This window comes from Haliotis rubra, unplaced genomic scaffold (assembly GCF_003918875.1).
Source record: "Haliotis rubra isolate DU_JTF1 unplaced genomic scaffold, ASM391887v1 Scf566, whole genome shotgun sequence".
NCBI lineage: Eukaryota > Metazoa > Mollusca > Gastropoda > Lepetellida > Haliotidae > Haliotis > Haliotis rubra.
Window position 1 is genome coordinate 171,509 of NW_025767264.1, and position 27,683 is coordinate 199,191.

The window sequence follows — 27,683 nt, forward strand, 5'->3', positions numbered from 1 at the left end:
TACATGTATAAAAGTGTGTAGGAGCTACATGTATAAAAGTGTGTAGGGGCTACATGTATAGAAGTGTGTAGGAGCTACAGTATATAAAAGTGTGTGTAGGAGCTACATGTATAGAAGTGTGTAGGAGCTACATGTATAAAAGTGTGTAGGGGCTACATGTATAAAAGTGTGTAGGAGCTACATGTATAAAAGTGTGTAGGAGCTACAGTATAAAAGTGTGTAGGGGCTACATGTATAGAAGTGTGTAGGAGCTACAGTATAAAAGTGTTTAGGAGCTACATGTATAGAAGTGTGTAGGAGCTACAGTATAAAAGTGTGTAGGAGCTACATGTATAAAAGTGTGTAGGAGCTACAGTATAAAAGTGTTTAGGAGCTACATGTATAAAAGTGTGTAGGAGCTACAGTATAAAAGTGTGTAGGGGCTACATGTATAAAAGTGTGTAGGGGCTACATGTATAGAAGTGTGTAGGAGCTACAGTATAAAAGTGTGTAGGAGCTACATGTATAGAAGTGTGTAGGAGCTACATGTAAAAAAGTATGTAGGAGCTACATGTATAAAAGTGTGTAGGACCTACCTTTAAAAAACTGTGTAGGAGCTACAGTATAAAAGTGTGTAGGGGCTACATGTATAGAAGTGTGTAGGGGCTACATGTATAGAAGTGTGTAGGAGCTACATGTATAAAAGTGTTTAGGAGCTACATGTATAAAAGTGTGTAGGAGCTACAGTATAAAAGTGTTTAGGAGCTACATGTATAAAAGTGTTTAGGAGCTACATGTATAAAAGTGTTTAGGAGCTCCTTGTATAAATATGTGTAGGAGCTACATGTATGGAAGTGTGTAGAAGTTACATGTATAAAAGTGTTTAGGAGCTACATGTATAGAAGTGTGTAGGAGCTACATGTATAAATGTGTGTAGGAGCTACATGTATAAAAGTGTGTAGGAGCTACATGTAAAAAAGTCTGTAGGAGCTACATGTATAGAAGTGTGTAGGACCTACCTTTAAAAAACTGTGTAGGAGCTACATGTATAAAAGTGTGTAGGAGCTATTTGTATAAAAGTGTGTAGGAGCTACATGTATAAAAGTGTGTAGGAGCTACATGTATAAAAGTGTGTAGGGGCTACATGTATAAAAGTGTGTAGGAGCTACATGTATAAAAGTGTTTAGGAGCTACATGTATAAAAGTGTGTAGGAGCTACATGTATAAAAATGTGTAGGGGCTACATGTATAGAAGTGTGTAGGAGCTACAGTATAAAAGTGTTTAGGAGCTACATGTATAGAAGTGTGTAGGAGCTACATGTATAAAAGTGTGTAGGGGCTACATGTATAGAAGTGTGTAGGAGCTACAGTATAAAAGTGTGTAGGGGCTACATGTATAAAAGTGTTTAGGAGCTACATGTATAAAAGTGTGTAGGGGCTACATGTATAGAAGTGTGTAGGAGCTACAGTATAAAAGTGTGTAGGGGCTACATGTATAGAAGTGTGTAGGAGCTACAGTATAAAAGTGTGTAGGAGCTACATGTATAGAAGTGTGTAGGAGCTACAGTATAAAAGTGTGTAGGGGCTACAGTATAAAAGTGTTTAGGAGCTACAGTATAAAAGTGTGTAGGAGCTACATGTATAAAAGTGTGTAGGAGCTACATGTATAAAAGTGTGTAGGAGCTACAGTATAAAAGTGTGTAGGAGCTACATGTATAAAAGTGTGTAGGAGCTACATGTATAAAAGTGTGTAGGGGCTACATGTATAGAAGTGTGTAGGAGCTACAGTATAAAAGTGTGTAGGAGCTACATGTATAGAAGTGTGTAGGAGCTACAGTATAAAAGTGTGTAGGAGCTACAGTATAAAAGTGTGTAGGAGCTACATGTATAGAAGTGTGTAGGAGCTACATGTATAGAAGTGTGTAGGAGCTACATGTATAAAAGTGTGTAGGAGCTACAGTATAAAAGTGTGTAGGAGCTACATGTATAAAAGTGTGTAGGAGCTACATGTATAAAAGTGTGTAGGAGCTACATGTATAGAAGTGTGTAGGAGCTACAGTATAAAAGTGTGTAGGAGCTACAGTATAAAAGTGTGTAGGAGCTACATGTATAGAAGTGTGTAGGAGCTACATGTATAGAAGTGTGTAGGAGCTACAGTATAAAAGAGTGTAGGAGCTACATGTATAAAAGTGTGTAGGAGCTACATGTATAAAAGTGTGTAGGGGCTACATGTATAGAAGTGTGTAGGAGCTACAGTATAAAAGTGTGTAGGGGCTACATGTATAGAAGTGTGTAGGAGCTACAGTATAAAAGTGTGTAGGAGCTACATGTATAGAAGTGTGTAGGAGCTACAGTATAAAAGTGTGTAGGGGCTACAGTATAAAAGTGTTTAGGAGCTACATGTATAAAAGTGTGTAGGAGCTACATGTATAAAAGTGTGTAGGAGCTACAGTATAAAAGTGTGTAGGGGCTACATGTATAAAAGTGTGTAGGAGCTACATGTATAAAAGTGTGTAGGAGCTACAGTATAAAAGTGTGTAGGGGCTACATGTATAGAAGTGTGTAGGAGCTACAGTATAAAAGTGTTTAAGAGCTACATGTATAAAAGTGTGTAGGAGCTACAGTATAAAAGTGTGTAGGGGCTACATGTATAAAAGTGTGTAGGAGCTACAGTATAAAAGTGTGTAGGGGCTACATGTATAAAAGTGTGTAGGAGCTACAGTATAAAAGTGTGTAGGAGCTACATGTATAAAAGTGTGTAGGAGCTACAGTATAAAAGTGTGTAGGGGCTACATGTATAAAAGTGTGTAGGAGCTACATGTATAAAAGTGTGTAGGAGCTACAGTATAAAAGTGTGTAGGGGCTACATGTATAGAAGTGTTTAGGAGCTACATGTATAAAAGTGTGTAGGAGCTACAGTATAAAAGTGTGTAGGGGCTACATGTATAAAAGTGTGTAGGGGCTACATGTATAGAAGTGTGTAGGAGCTACAGTATAAAAGTGTGTAGGAGCTACATGTATAGAAGTGTGTAGGAGCTACAGTATAAAAGTGTGTAGGGGCTACATGTATAAAAGTGTGTAGGAGCTACATGTATAAAAGTGTGTAGGAGCTACAGTATAAAAGTGTGTAGGGGCTACATGTATAGAAGTGTGTAGGAGCTACAGTATAAAAGTGTTTAGGAGCTACATGTATAAAAGTGTGTAGGAGCTACATGTATAAAAGTGTGTAGGGGCTACATGTATAGAAGTGTGTAGGAGCTACAGTATAAAAGTGTGTAGGAGCTACATGTATAAAAGTGTGTAGGGGCTACATGTATAAAAGTGTGTAGGGGCTACATGTATAGAAGTGTGTAGGAGCTACAGTATAACAGTGTGTAGGAGCTACATGTATAGAAGTGTGTAGGAGCTACATGTATAGAAGTGTGTAGGGGCTACATGTATAGAAGTGTGTAGGAGCTACAGTATAAAAGTGTGTAGGAGCTACATGTATAAAAGTGTGTAGGAGCTACATGTATAAAAGTGTGTAGGGGCTACATGTATAGAAGTGTGTAGGAGCTACAGTATAAAAGTGTGTAGGAGCTACAGTATAAAAGTGTGTAGGGGCTACATGTATAGAAGTGTGTAGGAGCTACAGTATAAAAGTGTGTAGGAGCTACAGTATAAAAGTGTGTAGGGGCTACATGTATAGAAGTGTGTAGGAGCTACAGTATAAAAGTGTGTATGAGCTACATGTATAGAAGTGTGTAGGAGCTACAGTATAAAAGTCTGTAGGAGCTACATGTATAGAAGTGTGTAGGAGCTACAGTATAAAAGTGTTTAGGAGCTACATGTATAAAAGTGTGTAGGAGCTACAGTATAAAAGTGTGTAGGGGCTACATGTATAAAAGTGTGTAGGGGATACATGTATAGAAGTGTGTAGGAGCTACAGTATAAAAGTGTGTAGGAGCTACATGTATAGAAGTGTGTAGGAGCTACATGTAAAAAAGTATGTAGGAGCTACATGTATAAAAGTGTGTAGGACCTACCTTTAAAAAACTGTTTAGGAGCTACAGTATAAAAGTGTGTAGGGGCTACATGTATAGAAGTGTGTAGGAGCTACAGTATAAAAGTGTTTAGGAGCTACATGTATAAAAGTGTGTAGGAGCTACATGTATAAAAGTGTGTAGGAGCTACATGTATAAAAGTGTGTAGGAGCTACAGTATAAAAGTGTGTAGGGGCTACATGTATAGAAGTGTGTAGGAGCTACAGTATAAAAGTGTTTAGGAGCTACATGTATAAAAGTGTGTAGGAGCTACAGTATAAAAGTGTGTAGGGGCTACATGTATAAAAGTGTGTAGGGGCTACATGTATAGAAGTGTGTAGGAGCTACAGTATAAAAGTGTGTAGGAGCTACATGTATAGAAGTGTGTAGGAGCTACAGTATAAAAGTGTTTAGGAGCTACATGTATAAAAGTGTTTAGGAGCTCCTTGTATAAATATGTGTAGGAGCTACATGTATGGAAGTGTGTAGAAGTTACATGTATAGAAGTGTTTAGGAGCTACATGTATAAAAGTGTGTAGGAGCTACATGTATAAATGTGTGTAGGAGCTACATGTATAAAAGTGTGTAGGAGCTACATGTATAAAAGTGTGTAGGAGCTACATGTATAAAAGCGTGTAAGGCATTCATGGGGGTCATGCATTTGCTTCTCTTTTCACAAGAGTGCAAATACTTTTCTACAGTCCGTTTGAGTGTTTCTTACAATATTATTTAAATTCCACATATATTTCAAAAATTCATCATATAAAATTGTCATCAATCAAACATTGTGTGTGCATTGTGTGTGTAGTGCATTTACATATGATTAAGGTTACTTTAACAAACATCTAAAAGTTCATGCAGTCATAAAGCTTAACATTCAGGGTCGCATCATGAAAGGTATATTTTCATTTTATCAAATGTCATGCAAATAAAAAAGAAGGGGTTTGCAAGTTTCTGATTGGGCCAGATAAACGGGTGCTACACTTGCATCACAACATTTAGCTTTTATTACTTTGATTAGCAGACTATAAACATTGTGAGACCAAATCAGTTTCTTCCTGGAAACATGAATTCCAAATGCAGTGCTTTTTCTATGTGAAAGAAAACTATACTGTTTTGATATTCTGCATACTTCGTGAAAAGAATTTGTGACATGACAACTTTGTTGGAACTGTGTGTATGAAGGAGTTGTCACAATGTTTGATTGATGACAATTTTATATGATGAATTTTTTAAATATATGTGGAATTTAAATAATATTGTAAGAAACACTCACTTTCCTCACTACTGAATACCATATATTGTCTCATGAAACTGTTAAAAAGATCTGTGTTTGAAAATGTAGATGTCTGCCTTGATGTTAAATAGTTGACTGTATGTAACCCTTGTGGTTGTTCTGCAGCTGATAGACCACTACCACAATAAACAAGATGGATTGGCCTGCAAACTTACGCGTCCTGTCTGCTGCCCCAAATATGACAAAGACAAGTTCAAAAGTATGTACTCAACCAATGATCATTTTCAAGTTAGTCTTGGGGGAAGTGCCATTACACAATCATTCTTAGCTGACCTGACTGAAGGAGTATGTATCGTGTGGCTGATTTGTGTGGTCTCTGTCGACAGTGGTGCATTTTGTGTCCTCAGAAATTATTGAACCAGTGAATGTGAAGCATCATATGCTTATACATTGTACATAAATTTGCCTTTTGACTTGATATACCTTTCCACATCAACTTGTGCAAGTGTAGTACATATGTAGTTGGTAGTGGGGCTTGACATGTTCGTTTCTTTCTTTGCAATACTGTATTTTGCCATGTATAAAGCAAGGTATGTTTTACCTAGTGTTGTTTGAAGAGGAGTTACGTTATGCACAGGGTAGGAGATCTCACAGTGTTTTCAGCTGGATTACTTTCAGGTTCCAGTGGGAATGTGCACCAGTGACCAATAGGCGCTGATGTTGACAGTAAAACGAAAAGGCTGTCCCAAGAAACCATTTATAAAACTTATCCTGTCTCATGTAATGCACTTTCTCTTTTTCTAACAGCCATGGAGTGGAAACGACCTGGAACATTTTAGCCCGTTTAAACACCTCACCTAAACACACCCCTTCTGCATCTATTGCTCTAGACAGTAACATGTAGCTGGTATAATGTGAGACTGGATGATTATTTATAAATATACTATTTGTAGGTATACTTTAATACTATTTATACTTTAATAGGTAGACTTTATTAGCAAATTATGGTATATCAAAATTGTTTAAACAATACTACACCAAGTTGGTCAAAACCTCTTGAAAGGAATGGATTTTTTATGGTCAACAATATGGTGTCAAGCCATGTCAGTGTACAAAATGGTGCCATGTTGTATGTGACCAAGCATCACAAAAAGAAACAATGGAGGACAAACACATTTCTAATGCAAATATAGGAGTTCTGTTTGTACATCAAATACCTTACCTATTACATCTGTTCCGACATAGCCATAGATTCCCACGTTGGCTCTCATCACCCTGTTAATACAGTCATCCCTCGCCATGACGCAGGACTTGGGATCCATGAATGACCCCCCACATTATACATAACATGGCAAAAAGACCAAGCAAAATCATATTTTCCATGTGCATAGCATAATGGCTATTTCATGTATTGAGCCCAGTCAAAACAAAACCATGTTGTATCGGGGTGGACAAACAAACAAACTTTGTTAATATTAGTGGGAAATTTTCAGTCAAACATCACTAGACATGATAATTGAATTGTCGTTCCTGTTTTGCTACCTGCTTTTCAACTAAGCAATAGAAATAACAATCAAATGTGTACACAAGTTTTTCTCCAGTCTACTGGGGATTAAGTTAAAAACGATCTGCAAATATAACTACAAAGAGTTTCTATTCCATTATCAGAAGAATTAAAATCTTAAGCGGTTATTTTAACAGGAATAATAAAAATTTGCTATCGTGTTAGTATGAAGCATTTTTTCATGTACATATTTAACATAATAATTAGCACAGGCTTAGCACTTTTGGTATGTGGGTGGAGACACTTTTCATATGGAACAGTTTGACAAGTCACCGTTGAGTTCCTGTGGTACATGCCACTTTGATCTCAAGACTTTTAGACTAGAATGTTCGCAATTAATTGTCAAATATGACTTTAATGAGTCAATAACGCGGGTCTCACAATTTCATGGATGACAAGGCAGTAATCAGTTCACCCAAGAGCCTAGATGCAAGTCATGTGGAAAGAGTATGTGGTCATCCATGATGTACATATTTTAAGGATCTCTCTAAGGAGCTTTCCTAAATAAAATGGCACCAAACACTAAAGTGTCTGCCAAAAGATGAAAACTTACATGGAAATAATGTCTCACGGCAAGGTAATATTCGTTGTTGAACACTCTGATGTCAATTGGGTAAATGTAGAACATACCGAGGGATACCGCTCATCCAATGGAAATAAGGAGCAGGTGCAACTTGTAGGATTTAGATCCACCAATGAGCATCTTGGTATGCAATGCAAGGTGACTCCTCAAAGGCTGAAAAAGCTTCTTTGTCCTGTCTGAATCCCCGAATCTCCTTGATATGAACTATTTCTCACAATCCATGCACCATCATTGGTGGTGCTCTTTGGTCAGTGTTTTGCACAGACAGATCATTACATTACGGACATGAAGAACTTTGTGAATCAACAAGTGCATATTAGGTCCAAATTGTCTTAAACCTGCGAGGTTACAATTGTCTATGACAACAAAATGAAATGACACCAGAGACAAAGGGAGGGTAGTCAGGAAGGATTGTAATAATCTCTTGTTAAAACTTACTTCATTCCCTCCAGACATCTAAATCTGATACATTGTGCCTGGTGCCTGTGTGTTGTCTATGCTGGCAGAAATAGAACACCCCCATGTGTATTGAAGCATAGCGCAGCAGATCCCAGGAACCAGGCTGCTGTCTTCTTTGGAGGGGGACATTAATTTTCCCCAGCTTTGAATGTTATGTCCTTGCCTGATAGACATATTAATGGTTATAATCACTAAATAAAATCTGTTGGGTTGCTTCAAATTGACATAAATTCCCAGGTGATGAGTGAGTAAGTCAGTGAGTTTAGTTTTAAGCCGAACTCAGCAATATTCCAGCTATATGGCGGAGGTCTCTAAATAATTGAGCCTGGACCTGACAATCCAGTGATCAACAACATGAGCATCGATCTATGCAACTGGGATGCAATGACGTGTCAACCAAGTCAGTGCGCCTGACCACCCAATCCTGCTAGTCGCCTCTTACGACAAGCAAAGGTTACTGAAGGTCAATTCTAACCAGGATCTTGAAGCTGAAGCTTTTATCAGGACTTCATTCCCCAGAATGTTTGCAAAACTCCTCATGAGAGATGTTTGTTGAGTTATTGATCATAGACAGTTATATCATTAGTAGTTAATGTTGAAAATCTCCCTGATATTGGATCATCTCCCTGATATTGGATCATCTCCCTGATATTGGATCATCTCCCTGATATTGGATCATCTCCATATTGGATCATCATCTCCCTGATATTGGATCATCTCCATGATATTGGATCATCATCTCCATGTTATTGGATCATCTCCATGTGATATTGGATCATCTCCCTGATATTGGATCATCATCTCCCTGATATTGGATCATCTCCCTGATATTGGATCATCTTCATGATATTGGATCATCTCCATGATATTGGATCATCATCTCCCTGATATTGGATCATCTCCCTGATATTGGATCATCTCCATCATCTCCATGATATTGGATCATCATCTCCCTGATATTGGATCATCTCCCTGATATTGGATCATCATCTCCATGATATTGGATCATCTCCATGATATTGGATCATCTCCCTGATATTGGATCATCATCTCCATGATATTGGATCATCTCCATGATATTGGATCATCATCTCCCTGATATTGGATCATCTCCATGTGATATTGGATCATCTCCCTGATATTGGATCATCTCCTTGATATTGGATCATCTCCATGATATTGGATCATCATCTCCCTGATATTGGATCATCTCCATGATATTGGATCATCATCTCCCTGATATTGGATCATCTCCCTGATATTGGATCATCATCTCCATGATATTGGATCATCTCCATGATATTGGATCATCTCCATGATATTGGATCATCATCTCCCTGATATTGGATCATATCCCTGATATTGGATCATCTCCATGATATTGGATCATCTCCTTGATATTGGATCATCTTTGAGGCAATCATTTCCCACAGCCCTCCTCTTAACAGTGGCAAAAGGAAGGATTGTGATTTCCTAAAATTGATAGCATGTTTGCAAGAATTGCTGTTTCTGTTGAAGATGATGAAGTTGATGACTGTGCAGTAGCCAATTTTCTAAATTTTCATCAACAGAGAATACCTAGTGACGTTCATGCTGTTAGAAATATGCATCCCCATAGTGGATTTTGGTCAAATACACTTCATACTTGCAAACTGTTACGGTTAACTTTTCAGCCACCACCTGTAAGTCAACTATTCTGCCTTTAATGTATTACATACTTGATGAATGAAGGCGTGATTGAAGATTTTATAATGTGCTAAAAGTGCATTTATTAGTTTTTGTTACTTAGTGTTTAGTTGATTAGACCTTCTAGTAGGCCTTTTGTAGGAGAGATGTATCCTAAGGCTATTGAATTGGTCTTCATGAAGTTGTTCTCAAATGCACTGAAACATTTTGGGTACACTGTCATTACTTCAAGATGATCATGTGTATTTGACCTGAAGTTGGATATCATATACTATACTCACAGCAATCCTTTGGTCTGCCTGCTACTGTAACCTCCCTTTATCAAAACTCTAACTCGAGTCTATGTGATCAGCTGATCATCATGTTAGTGTACTGTTAGATGTACACACAGGGGCATAATGAAACAAGGTATTATAAATATTTATTGTTAGTGAGTTAATATTTAACGTCACTTTGGCAATATTTCAGCCATATCGTGACGAAATATTTATAACCAAAATAGCCTAATTTGACAAAAAGGACCCAAATAAGGTCTACAGGCAGAGATATGGAAACACATCCCACAATGCTAGATTGTTTCACCATTTATGCCTCCAAGATGACCAAACTAATCAAATGTCTCTGCCATGTCTCATTTAGACACTGAAATAAATATAGTGTATGAGACTATTTTTTTATGATGATAAAAGTTATGCCAGGTTTTTTTCTTTAAACCCAATGCTTAAATCTGACTTGATTGCAGACTGACAAGTGTGATGACATGAAGTTGTGTAAACTCTGAAAGTAGTAACCAGCGGACCTTTTATGTGAACATCTTTATCCATATATTACCACAAATGATACCTGTATCTTTATCCTGCCGAGAAATAATATGATAAATATTCATACCCTTATCTTTTCCAGGTTACATAGACAACAGCACTAATAATGTCTTGTACCAGTCCCTACAGAATCAAAGACACTCTTTCATGCAGGTAAGTACATTTTATAAGACAATGTTAAAGGAGAATACGAGTGAATTGCAATAATTTGCTGGGTGAAAGATAAAGTCATCAGAAACATATTCTCAAATTTTCAATTAAAAATTATGTATAATTATGTTTTAATCGCGAAAACAGTTTCTGTAAATCTCAGCTTCAGCCATTATACATATTTCGCTGGAACACACGTGACCTTTCCGCTCGTGACGTCAAATGTGCCTGGAGTCCGCCATATTGCCAAAGACCAAACGCTACAGTAGTACAAATCGTGTTGTTTCTGTCGTTCTTTTCAATGGTACGACGGTGTTTTGCGTTTCCTGGGGTTGCACGGCATCATCGAACATGCGAAAGAACCACCATTTCTTCCGTTTTCCTAGTGAAATGACAGATTTCGGCAGGAGAAATGCGCCGATCATTACGAGTCGGACGCATATGAAAGAGACATGCCCGCATGGGGTATGGAAATCCCCAAGCTAGGCTGAAGAAGGAAAACGTATCCACGAGATTCATTTATACTCCATCATTCCCTGTAACAACTTACTGTAAGTGGTATTTTTAACATAAATTAAATCAAGTCTGGTTGCCAGTTGAATTGCACCCGCAAGATGTCATTCTAAGGCTATGACCGAGTACCATAACTATTTCCATAACCAAACAATGGGGAAACATACGTTGTCCTGACTAGTATTTTATAATTCACCAGTTTTCGGGGAATAACTTATCTGTGTCGCAAATATTATCTCTGCTCGACCAGGCTGGGATCTTGTATCAAGACTTGATACGTCAGAACTAGGATCCTAATTTTTTTCAACAAAATAATTTCCAGTGTAATTTTTGAAGCAGATAATTTTATTTTCCCTCGTCTGAAGCATAATTATTTTGTTTTTAAATCCCAGATACCCTACAGTTACCCATTTGACACAAAATGAACTGTAATCACATTTTTATGCCCCCGCCATATATGGCTGGGGGCATATAGGGTTACCCTCGGTGTCCGTTCCGTCCGTCCGTATGAAACAGGGAATGTATTCTATCCACTTCTCCACCATAACCGCTCTGTGGAATTCAATGAACTTATACATGGGCTTTCTTGGGACTCTAATGGTGTGCATCTCATATTTTGTTTTTTTATTTTATTGTTTTTTTTTGGTAAGTTTAGAGACATTTGAACTTAGGTACATTTTGCTGAATTTCTCTATGATGATAGTGTAATAGGGGATGAAGTCTATCCACTTCTCCACAAAAACTGCTCAACCGAATTGAATGATCTTCTACATGTCTTTTGTAGGGACTCTAAAGGTGTGCATTTCATAATTTGTTATGCAATTTCTTAATTTTGTCACTTTTACAGATGTTTGAACTTAGTTGAATTTTGTTCTATTCAGCCAGTGTTCGTTCCATCCAACAGGGGGTATACGTTATCCACTTCTCCTAAAAAACTACTTTATGGAATTCATTTAGATTACACATGTGCTTAATAAGGACTCTAAAGGCGTGCATCTCATATTTTGATTTTGTTTTTTATTTATTTTTCCAATTTTAATGCCGTTTGAACTTAGATAAATTTTGTTGAATTTCCCTCTGAATATAGTGTTGTAGGGGGTGAAGTCTCTCCACTTCTCCACAAAAGCTGCTCAACAGAATTGATTGAGCTTCTACGTGTGTTTCATTGGAACTCTAAAGGTGTGCATCTCATTCCTTGTTCATCCAATTTCTTAATTTTGTCACTTCTACAGATGTTTGAACTTAGTTGAATTTGGTTCTATTCATCCAGTTCGTCCAATACTTTATCCACTTCTCCTCAAAAACCTCTGCACAAAACTCATTTAGCTTACATGTGTCTTTTATAGAGACTATAAAGGTGTGCATCTCATATTTTGTTTTTGTATTTTATATTTTTTTGGTGTGTTTAGAGACATTTGAACTTAGATACATTTTGTTGAATTTCTCTTTGATGATAGTGAATAGGGGATTAAGTCTATCCACTTCTCCACAAAAGCTGCGGAACAGAATTGATTGAGCTTCTACATGTGTTTCATTGGAGCTCTAAAGGTGTGCATCTCATACCTTGTTCATCCAATTTCTTAATTTTGTCACTTTTACAAATGTTTGAACTTAGTTGAAGTTTGTTCTATCTCATAGTTGCATAGATGTTTATTGAACTTGTGAATTTTGTTCAATTATTGGTCTTTATATGTCTTATGAATGTCAGCGGGGGCATCCGTGTCCCTAGACACAATTTTTTCTTGTTTAAAAAATAATTCCTAGTGACTGGTCATATATTTATAGGGGTGAGTTTGCTGGCTGGAACTGTATGACATTTTGCTGACAAATAGTAATCTTGTTAAATGATATGGTCTATTTTTAAATTTATTTTGACCTCAAGCGGTGCCTCCGTTTCGCTTGATTCTTCTTCTTCATCTTCAGTGGAAGATTGTTTTGCAAGATGTAAAATCGGATCGTATTGATACATCCTAACATCCATTTCAGAAATGACACGTGGAACAGCTTTTACTGCTTCAGAATCCACGGACACTGTTAAGTTGTGAGGTAAAATCAAAGAGAAAGCAGTAGTAGATATAATGATAGTCCGAGATCAAGTCCAACAAAAGCCTCTGTAAAGCTTTATTTCACAAATAAAGCTTTTGTCAGGCCCTTAGATCTCGCCCCAGTATATCTACTACTTTTGAACCCCCAGTTAACTTCCCGGCCACACGTGACACAATAGTGTGGCTATGTCGCGTTGACCTCGATGAAACAGTTTAATGTGAATCGCCTATGATCTCTTTGGTGTTCGTAATAAAGGCTTGCTGGGCTTTTCATACCCCCTTTTCTATGTACTTTTTTTTCTCGTCTTCGCTGATAGCAAACTTATGAGACTTGGACCGGATTTCTTGTTTCATCTGACGGTACTTGTCGAGTTCAGAGAGGATTGAACGAAATTCCTCCTCTGAGATCTTACTGTCAGTGAGTGCCGTGGAAATACGCTCACTTACCGTGTTCAGCTTTGCTTCGGCTAGAACCCTGATCTCGTCGTGTTTCAATGCCTTACGATGGAGTCTGCATGATGCAAACTTAAACACCAACCCTGCCACCCCTACAACACCAGCTGTTATTTCAATGCCTAGCACTATAGGTGCGGCCATGATGGTGGCTAACAACCCAACACCTGCCGCACCTAGTCCCATGCTGGTTGCCATAAGGGCAGTATCAGTTCCGTCCACGATATTGAAAGCTCTATGGTACTTCTTATATAGTGCTTTCCGCGTGTCGCGGTCTTGTTCTAGTTGGCGTTTTACATCACATAACTGTCTCAAGCGGAATCCGTCTACGGTTGCCAGGGTCTTCGCGACTTCCTCTACGACTGGGTACAGACCCATCCTGTGTGCATATAATATATCTTATGAGATATTTCCTAATTGTGTGCTATTTAATCGTTCCCGAACGTATTTGAGACTTATAAGGTGCAGACTCTCAGGCAGGTAAATAGGTGAGAGGATAATAGGCCCCTCTGCTCTCACACGAACCCCAGGGAGGCTTACTAAGGGGACTATAGAACCCGTTGAGGGGTTCGGTTGTATGACGATACGGCAACGTTGGCCCCCGTGTATGGCGCCCCATTGTATTGTCAACCCGGATAAAAGTGGTAGTGCTGAACTATAAAGGGTTCCCCCCGAAATGGACTTCTATGATGAGTGTGTAGGGTGCAGTCATATATATAGGCTTCAATCGGGAACTGAGGGTGTAAAACCTTAATTCATTATTTTTGATTGAAACTAACATGTTGCTCGTTCGATCTGGGGTTAGCGGGACACCTACATCAGGCCCTGGAATGAAAACCCTGAGAGAGGTACCGTTATTCCTAATTTCGGAGACATAGCCATCTTTGTTTAATGAGATATAAGGTGCGGTGAGGGTCATGTTGATAAACCATTTGGGCTCTCTAAAGTCGTCTGGCAGAGGCTGCCGCACGTACACGCCGCCTAGTAAGAGCAGGACGTACAAGGTGCCGTTCACGCCGGGCTGATCGAACCCCATTGTGCCTCGTAGACCCCCGAGTGTGATGTTGGGTAGATGATCGGCCATTGCCGCCCGCCTATACACGTTGTCTTTCAAGCGTAGGGCGTACAAGGCGTCTTCCTTGCCTGGCAGATCGAATCCCTCCGTGTCTCCTAGATCGTTAAGTGTGGCGTTGGGCCGATGACGATTGGACATTGCTATAATACTATTACGAGATAATTTCTCAGGGGTGCACTTCAACCCCATGAAGTGTATGTTGTCGGGTAAGAAGATCTTGGTGAGTGATATCGTGTCTTCCACGGTCACGGTGACCCCCTGCAGACTGGTGTGGGAGTCGACACCCACCCGCACGTAAATAGTGCAAACCTGATACTGGTGCCGTTTCACTCACCGGAGTTTGCCCCCCTTTATGATTTCGACTTCATCCGTCGATGGTTTCCCTAGGTAGACTTTGATGACCAGCCTGGAGTTCGCCGGTAGACACTCCAGGATGTTGACCACGACTTTGAATTCAGACACCAACTGCAATGTACCATCTTGCACTCCCGGTTTACTCGATAGCATGTGGGCTGCCATACTGGCGACTGGGCGGATGGTTACGCTACGTCTCTGCGCCGGGAACGTGAGCCACGAGCAGGGTTCCATTGTTCACGACTTTGTTTAGGTAGTTGTCTTTGTTCTCCGTGAACACATAGGGGGAGCCGAGCCTAATATTGAGAAACCAGTCGTGAAAGGGTAACAACTCCCACTTGTCATCGTCGGTGAAGACGAGCGTATATGGCTTGTTTCGGGCGACGGTCGTGCTCTCAACATCTTCAAAGTCGAACAGTTTGCCTCCGAACGATGGGTATACCATCCATTTATCATCACCGGTGCGGACTAGGGTGTACCAAGTGTTGACGGTCGCTCCTGAGGTATCTACTATGTCACCTAGGGTTCTACCGGAGGGGACTTCAACGCGTTTGTAAATGTTGTTTTTCAGTTGCAAGGCGTACAATTTACCATCTACGAATCCGTGTGTGTCCCCGAGGTCGCAGATCCCCGCATTGATGCATTTTTTCAACCTCATTCCGGGGGCCTTGTGCACTAGTCATTTTATGTGCAGCGTTATGCTGAGGTATCCTATATTCACAGGATTATGATTTATATCTAACACCGATATTATCAGCTCCGGGATGTTGCCCCGAGTTAACCTCTTATACTGCCGCGGTGAAAACGACTCGGTTCTACCGTCGTTGTATTTCTCCGTTTTCACGGGTACGGCTCTCAGTATCATGGAAGGGTGACCGCCTTGAATGTTGTCCGTTGTGCTCAACTGACCGAGATGAACGCACAGCTCTCGGTACGGTACTAGGTCGGGTAACTTCGTGCCTATGACGGTAGTTGTTGGTTTTATCTCGTCCGGCGACATCCCGAGTGTCCTCGCCAATGGTCGACTGAGCCTCAAGGGGTTTATTCCGTTGTTGATTAACACCACTGTTCCGTTTGAGTCGTTCATCTTGATTTCGGCTCCCAAGGGTTTGAAGACCTCGTCGCTTAGCGAGCACACGCTGTAGTAGCCGTCAGTTATCTGGTTGCGGGCGCCACTGACGAACAGCTTGTTGTTGACGTTGATGTTAGTCCATTGCGGTAGGTAGGTGATATTGCAGAGTGCGACTTCGAGTTGGCCCGACTTGTTATCGATCGCGTGCATCAACTGAACGGACTCGTCGCTCATTATTCCTGGAAGTGTTACGTACATGTTACAGTATTTATACCCATTATATAATACTTTAAAAATGTACAAGCCAGGAGTGTTTTACCCTAAACTGGACATAGATTTCCCACACATGAAGATTGTGGTCGACGCTGCTGGGTTGTATTTCGGCGCCCAGTTTATAGATGTATTTGCCAGGTATAGGTTTTCGGTGACTAACGCTAAGGTAGTCCACGCTTGGTTCAACAACCCGATGCAGTTCTGGCAGAATCAACTCAACTTCGCCGTGTGGTGTGCTACAACAGGGTGTGGCTTGACATTAACCGACACTCGGTGGGGGCCGCTGAGTCAGTCTGTGTTCACGTACCACGTGTACTACCAGGTCAGGCGTATCCTCAAAGAGATCAGCACTCCGACCCCACAGGACAAAGCATGGGACGCAGTAAACAACCCGTACGATAGACGGGCCTACGAACGTGTTTGCAATGAATTCGAACTAGACCCGAAGACGGATTGGCGTTTGCCGGGCTCGAACCATGGGTTGGGTATCCCCATCGCTCACAATAAGCACATCGCGGAAGTCAGCAAACAGCTGGTGAAAGATTGGGGTTACAAGTCGTATCATATCACAACAAACGAGTGGGATGACCGTTACATGGCTTTCGACAACAGCAAGGATTACCGAGTCTGGAGGTTTGAGCAGGGGCCCGCGGATGATTCGAAAATGTTCATGCTGGACACGTCGAAAGGGTTTACTCGTGCCGGAACCGAACGCTTGAACGACTCGATTCGAACGTACGTGTGGGCACTGTTAGGTGTGCAGACACAAACGCGTTCCAGCATCATCGGTAAGGGGACTGCTTACGACGAGCAGAAACAGTTCGTGTCCAACGTCGAGGATGCTATCAATGTTCCAGTTGATCTCCCGAGTGTTATCCGACGCTACCAAGACGTGTTGGAATACGCCCGGTCGAAAGTCGACTACGTCTTCGACATGGGATTGTACATGGCTCCGAGCGATATGCAATTGAGAGTAAAAAAAGTGGTGGGTTACAACAACGAAATAGTCATAGCCACGGCGGACCAGAAGTTGGGTGTCAATGTAGACATCAACGTGAGTCACGTCCCACCTCTCACGGGTGAAACGGGCATAGTCGTACCAACCCCGGAGCCCAGGGTTCAACCAACACCCCCACAACCCCAACCCCCACAGGTGCAGGCGTCCAATCAGCAGCACATTGACCGGGTTGGGGCTTATTTGGTTAAAAATTCCTTAGCCGCTACGTACACCAGACCCACCACGGCGACGATGGCTGCCCACAGGTTTTGACCGAGCCACGTGGCAGTTTTAGCCAGCGTGCTGAGTAGCCACGAGACGATGCTACCCAGGATGCCGGGCAGGGCTTCGGCGGCCTTACCAGCGAGTTTAGCTAGAGCTTCACCGAGTGATTTCAGGTGTTTTTTCACCCAATCTGTAACATCACCAGTTGGTGTACCCCCACTTGGGGGTGTGGGTGTACCACCAATCAGCAACACCACCAGGGTTGATATGATGAAGCCCAATGCCGTCAGAATGCTGGCGATGGTGATCCCTTGCTCTCGGAAGAGGATTCGGATCCTGTCAGCTAGCGTGGTGTCCTGGTAGAGGACTCGATCAATGGTTTCCCGCACACGACTGATCTGGGATCGAAGCTGTTCTCGGAAGGAGGACGCCGTTTCCAGCCGGGTCCTCCTTTCTTCTTCCAAATTACGTATTCGTTCCTCGATAGTGGCTGTCAGAGACTTGTCCTCCGTTTCACCGAGTTTGACCTTTTCACGGGCGATGTGGTTGTCTATCGCGTCCAGTTTTGCTGTGTTGTTCACGAGATGTCCGCGAATGGTTTGCATGGCCTTGTCGAGCCCCCGCAGTTCCCGAATGGTAAATTCAAACCCGGGTAAGGGTTTGTTATGGTAGGTGGCCAACAGCTTTTCAATGCTATCAGCCATGTCTTGATCTGATTTGGCGTCCCTGACGTCTTGCAGATCTTGAACGGCCTCCGGGGGAAGGGCTTTAGGTCGTGCGCCACCGTAATCTATGAATCCTAGTTCATCACGGATCAGTTGACTCCCACCAGGGCGACTGGTGAGTGTTGACAAAGCATACGGGCCTTTCCCGTCTTTTTTCATGATATCAACCCCCGGGTGAGCCTTCAATCGCAGCGTGCCATTCTTATCGACGGTAAACTTGGCATAGTCTCGTACCAACGGCTTGATGTTGTCTCTCTTTTCAACTGAGTCGTAATAATTGTCGACGGCCCGCTGTACAAGTTCAGCACTTAAGCACTTATTTTATCTATATAACAATGTATGGTAGGAAACCGAAGATCAAGAGAGCCTCTAGGCGTCAGAGCCATGCGCCAGTCGGTGACCATCACCAACAATCCCAGCAAGATAGACCAGAACCAAACGCTGCTGGTTAGATTCCCAAACCTGGGGGAGAATGACCTCATCAGGCACGGTTCGACTGACGTTCAGCCTCACGTTGACCTCCGACAACGACAAACGCGAGCTAGTGCGGAACGTAGGTCGAGCCATCATCAAGAAAACCACTATCAAGATCAGTGGTAAAGAGGTGTTGAGCATCGACGACAGTGACGTGTTTCACTGCTACGGGGACCTCTGGAAAAGCGAGGGAGAACGCGTCAATGACGCGTACCAAGGTATCAGCAAATCGACTCAATTGCGTGTGGGATACGGCTTCACGGCAGACCAGCTAGACAAGATCTCGGACGGTGAAAAGGCCATCGCCCAAGTGTACCGGAACAGGTTCTGCGTGCTGCTCGACTTCGAGTTGCTCACGGGACACGAGCCGTTTTACCAGGCCGCGCTGGGTGATAGGCTTTAATACGAGCTCACGTTTAATGACTACAGCAAAGTCGTGCGTACGCCGAACGGTGATGAGGCCAGTTACACCATCGACAACATCTCTCTGGAGTTCGACATGGTCACTAGCCCGGAGCTGGCCAGGCAGGTTCGAAACCAGTACTCGGGGAAGGTGGCCATCCTGGCCGACCGCATACTGAGGCATAGAGCGATCGTGCGGGATAAGAACGACACGCTGTGGAACATCAACCTAAACGTGCCGGCGCGATCGATGAAAGGTATCCTGATCGTCCCCGTGGAGGATTACGAACCGTTCCGAAGGGACAGCTAGAAGTTTTTCAACCCCGCAACTGAAAAGGTGGAAGTGACCATCGAGGGCGTGCCCAACCAGCTGTTCAGCGCCGGTATGAGGGCAAACCAGCAGTGGGACGAGATAATGAAACTACCGACCCGACACCAACACATCATCAAGGACCTGGACCTATCCGCCGTGCAGATCTGGGAATACCTGAACACCAAGTACGCGCTATGGTTGGACATGCGATCCACGGACGACGATAAACTGCACGGTAGCGGTCGCCACATCGACAACGGCAGCGAGGGGATAACAATCCAGATTACCAAGAAGGCTCAACCCGCAGGCAAGTTGAAATTATATCTGTACGTTATTATGGAATGTTTGAGAGAGAACGATGAGATGAATAAGCATGATAGGGAATCGGTGAAGAAACAGCTCGCTGAAACTAAGCATGCTAAGCTCGTGCTCAAGACCGACCAACCCCAGGCCTATAGGGTGTTTTAGCTTAGCAAATGCTTAGGAAAGCTTAGCAATTAATTGTTACAGTTCTATAGGGTGATGGTTGTTTTTGAAGTGCTAGTCGTGTGCAACTTAACCTTCATTTCGCTGTGTTTCACCTGCATCGGGTAATATATTATTAAAACTAAAACTTGCTTATTACATTATAAGATGGAGTGTGATGAATTGCTAGAACAACTGTTGGAGGGGGATAAGCGAGGGGACGATGACAAGACTGAGAGACTGGTAGCGTTGGCTGTCGGTGGTCAAGCCAAACAATACTTTGGGGACTACACTCCCGATAAAAAATTCACAAAATGTCAACCGAAGAAATTGATAAGCTCTACGCGAGATACGAGACTAGACTCGGGGCCGAGATGACAAAGACTATAGGATCGGCTATGACCCAGATCTACATTCCCCAGGAACGTCGACTTTACCTGTGGGAGGACCTCGAGAAAGACCCGTTTATTGAACACGCATTGAGCTCTATCAGCTGCGTGCTGTACCACAAATATGGCATGTTTTTAGCCCCGGTGACGGCTGCGATCATCACGGCGAAGCATTGCCAATTTAAGGAGGGGAAAAATAATAATAGTATACAAGATGGATGCTGCCCAAGAAATGACACAGGAGGTGAACCCTCCAGAGGAAACCCCACCCCAGGAGGGAAACCCTCAACAGGAGGTGAATCCTACAGTCACCAGGCAGAAGAACCCTAAGAGAGTAGCTGCCGGCAAAAAAAGGTGGTCTTACCAACTTAAGGGTAACTACACTCCACTGTGGAGCCGGGCTCCACTTCTGTGGATTGCAAGCGCAACTGCTGCCGCGGCTCTCTCATTATTGTTATATAATAAACAACCACCCCGAAAAGGGAAACCCTCCCCCACAATTAGAGGTCAACCCACATATCATGTTATAAATATATATTTTTATATCATATACATAATGTCTGAGGGTAAAACGTTCGTCAACCGTGGTCGCCAGTCTAGCCGTAGGGTACGCTCGGTTGACCAAAATGGTGCTTAAACAACCGACTATCAAGCTAGATTTCAACCTGCAGGATATGGGTATGCTCATAATGAACCTGGGTATGGCGATGGCCACCAAGGACATCCTAGTAAAACAAGGGATCCTACTGGAAAATAATTTGAAGTAAATGTAACTATATATAGGATGGCTACGATCGCCATGATGGTCGGTGGGGCGTTAGTAAACACCCTGGCATTTTCCGGGAGTAATTTCCTCTTCTCAAAACTACGGGAGTCGAACCCGGCCGAGATACAAGCTGAACGGAAGCGTCACGATTTGACCTTTGAGAAATTTCAAGCAGCGCAAGCCGAGTACGCGAAGAAACGTGTACAGAGGATCGATTACATTAACTCCATCGTGAGAACCATGCCGTTAAAACATTCCATGATGTTGAAGCCGGAGCAAGAGAATTATACCTGCTAACCGGTAAACAGCTAGAGCCACTCCATAAGCCCACACTTGCTCAGTACTACACACCATCCCCGAGGCAAAAGGACCGGGAACTGGTCTTTATCGCGCTGGGTCTAGCAGCGACTGCGTTGGTTGTAAAACAATTACACTAAGTTCTCATAACAGTATACCAAAGATGAGACCCGCCGCGTACCGATGCCAATATATACTTATGGGGAAGACCGAGACCTGCGGTAGGAGATGCAGGACTGAGGGGTACTGTTGTTTTCATATAAAGAGTATCAACTACACGTGTTCTGTGTGTGGTGTCAGGGTGAAAGGTCACTACTGCCTATGCAAAGCTCATGGAGCAAACGTAGTCAGGCATCATCTTATCTACAAGAAGAAAAAAGACTACAGAAAAGAACGTAGGCGCCTCCTCAGGATAGAGGTGTAATTAGAGATTATTTACAAGTATAAAAATAATGAATAGCTGGCGAATTGAACATGTATATATTACTGATGCCAAGCCTCTTATTATTAACAAACTTGAAGAATTGGGACACATCAACTGTCAAATGATGATTGTTGTAAATCAGGATGTCTTCAGAGAGTATATTTTGACTGAATCAGTTGATTTACATTCATATATCAGCGACTTTCTGGAAATAATAAAACGGGAATACGACACTGAGCCAATAATCGATACGGTTATTATTGGTGAACAAATTTTTTTAGTTACCTTCCTGGCGGCCCAATTAGAGATTGATCTAGTTATGTGTGTACACAATGTCTACTACTCGGGAGCTCAAGCAGATTGCCAGAGAGCGAGGTGTAATTGGTTACTCTCGAATGAGCAAACCAGCGTTGTTGAGATTACTTAACATACAACCCCCTCCCACGGTAAAACAACTAAAACTCCGAGCAAAAGAGCTTGGGTTGACGGGTTATTCCCGCCTGGGGAGAGCCGGGTTAGTCGCATTATTATTACCCGACCCCGTAGCAAAGCCCCACACTGTGAAACAACTCAAACAGGAGGCCCGCGAGTTGGGGTTAGTAGGTTATTCCCGTATGAAGAAACCACATCTTGTAGAACTATTACGGCAGAATAGAGCTATTGACCTAGAGTTCATGCGCACTGAGCGCGCTGTATGTAACTATTTGAGAGGCTGGCACATGCCTGTTGATAGGAACATAGACATCACTGATATCAAGCCTCTAATCGCTGATAAAGTCAATGAGGAACTAAACGATTTGGGAAGTATAAAGTTTCAAATCACAGTGAAAATGTCACTCGAAAAACAGCAGAATGTGAGGGGAACCCCCAATAGGGGGGTCATTGAGTACATTCAGCCTTACTTCTGAGGTAAACAAGAAGTCGTGACTCATACCGAGACTATAGACGAGTCAATCGATATCAGTTTTCAGCAGATACGAGAATACCTAGAACGCTACACGCACATGGGTTCCGGATGGGTCGTGGATAAAATCGATAATGTCGATCTAGACATAGCTAACTATGTGCCATTCAGAGGCGGGTCGTACCTAGTACCCCCTACTACAAGGCAAAACAGGCCATAGTCAACATCAAGAATAGAGGAGACGATTGCATGAGGTTAGCTATCAGGTCAGCCTTGTTTCCAGCTGACACTAATTCGAACAGGCCTTCTAGTTATCCCCAAGACGATGGGCTCAACTGGGATGGTATAACCGAACCCACCCCCATATCTCAGATCACTAAAATAGAAAAACAGAATGATATAGCCATAAATGTCTTAGGGCACGAAGGCAACAAAATGATCGTGCACAGGGTCAGTCCAATGTTGGGTCGCCGCGTGATCAATATATTCATGATCCGGCGAGGTGATAAGTATCACTACACGTGAATAAAACACCTCAGCAGGCTGTTGCACGACCAGTTGAAACACGTTGGGAAAAAACACTTTTGTGTACGATGCCTGCACGGTTTCAGCCCACCCACCCTGCTGGAATCCCACCGGGAGGATTGCCAAGGTGTGGGGCAGACGGCCATATGAGTCGACAAGCCTAAGGAAGGTGACAATGTCTAAAAATTCGACAACCACAAGAATCAGATGTCCGTGCCTTACGTCATCTACGCCGACCTCGAAGCCTTGGTCAAACCCGTTGAGGCTGGGGGTACCCCCAACACACAAAAATCACAGGAGCACGAGACCTGTGGGTTTGGATACGTGGTCGTCCGATGTGATGGGGAAAGGAAAGCTCCCGTAGTGTACAGGGGTCCCGACGCGGCTGAAAAGTTTCTAAAGTGTTTGCAGGAGGAAGAGAAAAGTATTAGGGATGCACTATACACAGTCGCTCCCATGCGTATGACTCAAGCCAACCGGCTAGCTCACGGCTGCAGCACTCACTGCCATGTGTGTGATAGCCCACTGAAAGGTGATTCGGTGAGAGATCACTGCCACGTCACCGGGTAAGTATAGAGGCGCCGCTCACAACGCGTGCAACCTCAAGCTTAGAATCAACCCCAAGACAATAAACATCCCCGTGGTCTTCCACAACTTGAGAGGGTAGGACTCTCACTTGATCATGCAGGCCATCGCGAAAGTCGACGGCAACCTGACGTGCATCCCCAACAACATGGAGAGATACATCTCCTTCAACTTGAATGGTCTGAGGTTCATCGACTCGGTTCAGTTTCTCCTGTCATCACTCGACAGTCTGGTCAAGGGCAACGATACCTTCCCCATCACTGATTGATATACCGACGCCGAGACTCGGCCCCTGCTGATGAGGAAGGGCGTGTACCCCTACGAGTACATGGATGGCTGTGCCAAGTTCACCGAGACCCGACTGCCTCCTATCAACCGATTTTACAGCAATCTGACCGACTCGGCAATCACCCAAGACGATTACTCACACGCGATTAACGTATGGAATAAACTGGGCTGTAAGAATCTTGGTGACTACCACGACCTGTACTTGAGGACAGATGTACTCCTGCTAGCCGACGTGTTTGAGACGTTTAGGAGGACGTGTTTTAAGCAGTACCAACTCGACCCCGCATGGTACTACACAAGCCCAGGTCTATCTTGGGATGCATTGCTGAAAAAGACCGGTGTTAAGTTTGAATTGCTCACCGATTACGACATGCACCTATTCATCGAGAAAGGCTTGCGAGGTGGGATTTCCATGGCAACCAAACGATACGCAAAAGCAAATAATCAATACGTGAAGGGCTACGACCCGAGCAAGCCAACCAATCATATTCTCTACCTCGACACCAACAACCTGTACGGCTGGGCCATGAGCCAGTATCTACCCACAGGGGGATTTGAATGGGCATCGCACGAGATCGATGTTATGAGCATCGCGCCGGATTCGAACAAAGGCTATATCCTCGAGGTGGACTTGGAATACCCCAAGGCATTACACACATCGCACAACAGCTACCCCCTGGCCCCCGAACGTATGAAGGTTAACCCAGACTGGATGTCGGAGTACCAACATAACTTGCTTGGTGGGCGGGTGGCAGACGTTGAAAAACTAGTGCCCAACTTAATGAATAAGACCAAGTACATCGTTCACTATCGCAACCTACAGCTGTACCTGTCATTGGGTATGAGGCTGACCAAAATACACAGGGTGCTCGTGTTCAACCAGAGCCTCTGGATGGAGCCCTACATCAGAATGAACACGGACCTGCGAAAGCTGGCCACCAGTGAAAACCTCTACAAGCTCATGAACAACTCGGTGTTCGGTAAGACTATGGAGAACCTGAGGAAACGCGTGACCGTGAAGCTGGTTCGGTTGAAAGAGGAAGACAAGCTCAGGAAACTGATAGCCAGCCCGGTATTCAACCGGAGCAAGATATTCACCGACGACCTGGTTGCCCTACACATGAAGAAAAGCCACATAAAGTTCAACCGGCCTGTTTACGTGGGAATGAGCAGCCTCAATTTATCCAAACACCTGATGTACGACTTTTACTACAACGAGCTCAAGAAACAGTACGGCGACAGGTGCGAAGTGCTGTACACGGACACGGATTTCCTGCTGATGGAGATTCGAACCGAGGACGTATACGATGACATGAAGAAACGCCTCGATTTGTACGACACCAGCGACTACCCCAAGGACCATGCCATACACAGCACGGTAAACAAAAAGGTCCTCGGTAAGATGAAGGACAAGTGTGCTGGTACGCCCATAGCTGAGTACATAGGCTTGAGACCCAAGATGTACTCCATCCTGAAGGCCAACAATGGTGAGATCCGAAAGGCGAAGGGTGTTAAGAAGTACGTGGTGAAACAACACATCAAACACGCCAGATTCAAGGAAGCCCAGTTCAAGACCCGTACCTTCAGGCATAAAATGAACACGCTTAGAAGAGATACAGCCTGAAGATAAATAAGACGTCCCTGTCGCCGATGGACACTAAGCGGTGGATAGCTATTGATGGGATCAACACGTACGCGTACGGGCATGCGAAAATTGAACCAAGAACATAGGTGTATATATATATACACGATACCCTGTCGGGGTGACATGTCACGGAACCAAAGAAAGTTTGAGGCTATTTACTACAGCCCGCGTGGGTACTGGAAAGGAGCTAGCGCTGTACATAAGCTGGCTAATATGGCTCGAGTACCCCAAAACGAGGCCAAAGCGTGGCTTGAAAAACAAGCCCTGTGGCAGATCTATTTACCGGCACCACGCTACGTGCCTAGAAGGAAGTTCGGTATTAACATACCCAATAGCGTTCACCAGGCCGACCTCCTATTCCTACCTCACGACAAGAGGTACAAGTATGCCCTAACCGTCGTGGACGTGGCCAGCCGCTACAAGGAAGCTGAACCCTTGACCGCGAAAGACTCGGCCCAGGTAGCCCGCGGATTCGAACGCATGTACAAACGCAGTCCGCTGACGTGGCCCACAGTGCTGCAAGTCGATCCCGGGCGGGAGTTCATGGGTGCCATGTCACACCTGCTAGACAAACACGATACCAAGGTCAGGCGTGGCACGGCTGGAGCCCATCACAGCCAAGCCATAGTTGAGAGATTCAATAGGACTTTGGTCGAGCGCTTATTCGGGCATCAGTATGCGAGAGAGATGGCCAACCCGGGGAAACGATCGACTGAATGGGTAGCGCGGCTACCTTAGGTGGTGTCGGCCATCAACCACGAAACCACTCGGCTCACCGGCAAGAAACCAGCCGACGCTTTCAAACTAAAATCAATAGTGGCTGAGTCGGCTGCACCATTGTGTAGGAAGGAGAAACAGATACCCCGATAGGGCCCCCGTGAGGTACCTCTACCAGCCGGGGGAACACGAAGGGGACACTCGGAAACGAGCCACCGATCCGATATGGTCAGTCAAAACTTACAACATAGATAAAGTAGACATCAAAGTCGACGAGCCGAACTTATACTACTTGAGAGATGGGCCAGGGAGAGGTTTTGTCAGAGAGGAATTATTGATCATACCGTACGACACAATGTTACCCCCCAAGCAAAATATTTAACACTTACTGTTGAGTAATCCCAATAGTATCCTATCAACACGACATGTCACATGATCAGGAAAGTGCTAGTTCACGGTCATAGTGGCACAGTAGTGCCACGTGCGACACTATTGTGTCACATGGGGTCGGGAAGTTAACTGGGGGTTCAAAAAAGTAGTATATACAACAGGGGCGAGATCTAAGGGCCTAACAAAAGCTTTATTTGTGAAATAAAGCTTTACAGAGGCTTTTGTTGGACTTGATCTCGGACTATCATTATATCTACTACTAAAGCCATCAGCCACAGGCTCATTTACTGTCGGATGTTTCCGTAATAGGCGGAAATACGAGTACGTTTTTGTGTTTTTAATGCTATTTTACAAACTTTTTGTTCAATTTTAATCATGGAATGTGGCTTTTAGAATATCCTTTACAATATATCAAAAGTTTTGTTTTCGTTCGTGTTCTCCTTTAAGTAAATTATCTTGTTGTTGACAGCACAGGCTTCCATAAGCCTGTCTCACTACATGAAAGATACACACAAAAGGAAAACCGTTTTCATTTTCATGTTGCAGTCTTGATGAGTGAGTGAGTAAGTATGGTTTTACGCCACTTTTACCAATATTCCAGCAATATCACGCCAGGGGACACCAGAAATGGGCTTCACACATTGTACCCATTTGGGGACTCAAACACAGGTCTTTGGCATGACGAGCGAATGCTTTAACCTCTCGGCTACCCCACCGCCCCTTCGGTATCTTGACAAGTTCTGTATTTGTAAGTGTGACATAGATATGTGTCGGAGTATAAGTATCTGGGAACCTTCATTGACTCTAAGCTGAACTGGAACTCTAACACTGAAGCCCTATACAAAAAGTGTCAACAATGTCTTCAT

General features: G+C 43.3%; 1 protein-coding gene across 1 annotated transcript in view; it reads left to right on the forward strand.

Moving 5' to 3' along the window:
* Positions 1-27,683, forward strand: part of LOC124254149 (tyrosine-protein kinase SYK-like) — a 323,457-nt gene that overhangs the window by 140,321 nt on the left and 155,453 nt on the right. Inside the window, exons 6-7 of the mRNA XM_046688027.1 lie at positions 5,404-5,497; positions 10,434-10,504. Of these exons, the coding sequence (XP_046543983.1) occupies positions 5,404-5,497; positions 10,434-10,504 (165 nt within the window). The remainder of the gene's footprint in view (positions 1-5,403; positions 5,498-10,433; positions 10,505-27,683) is intronic.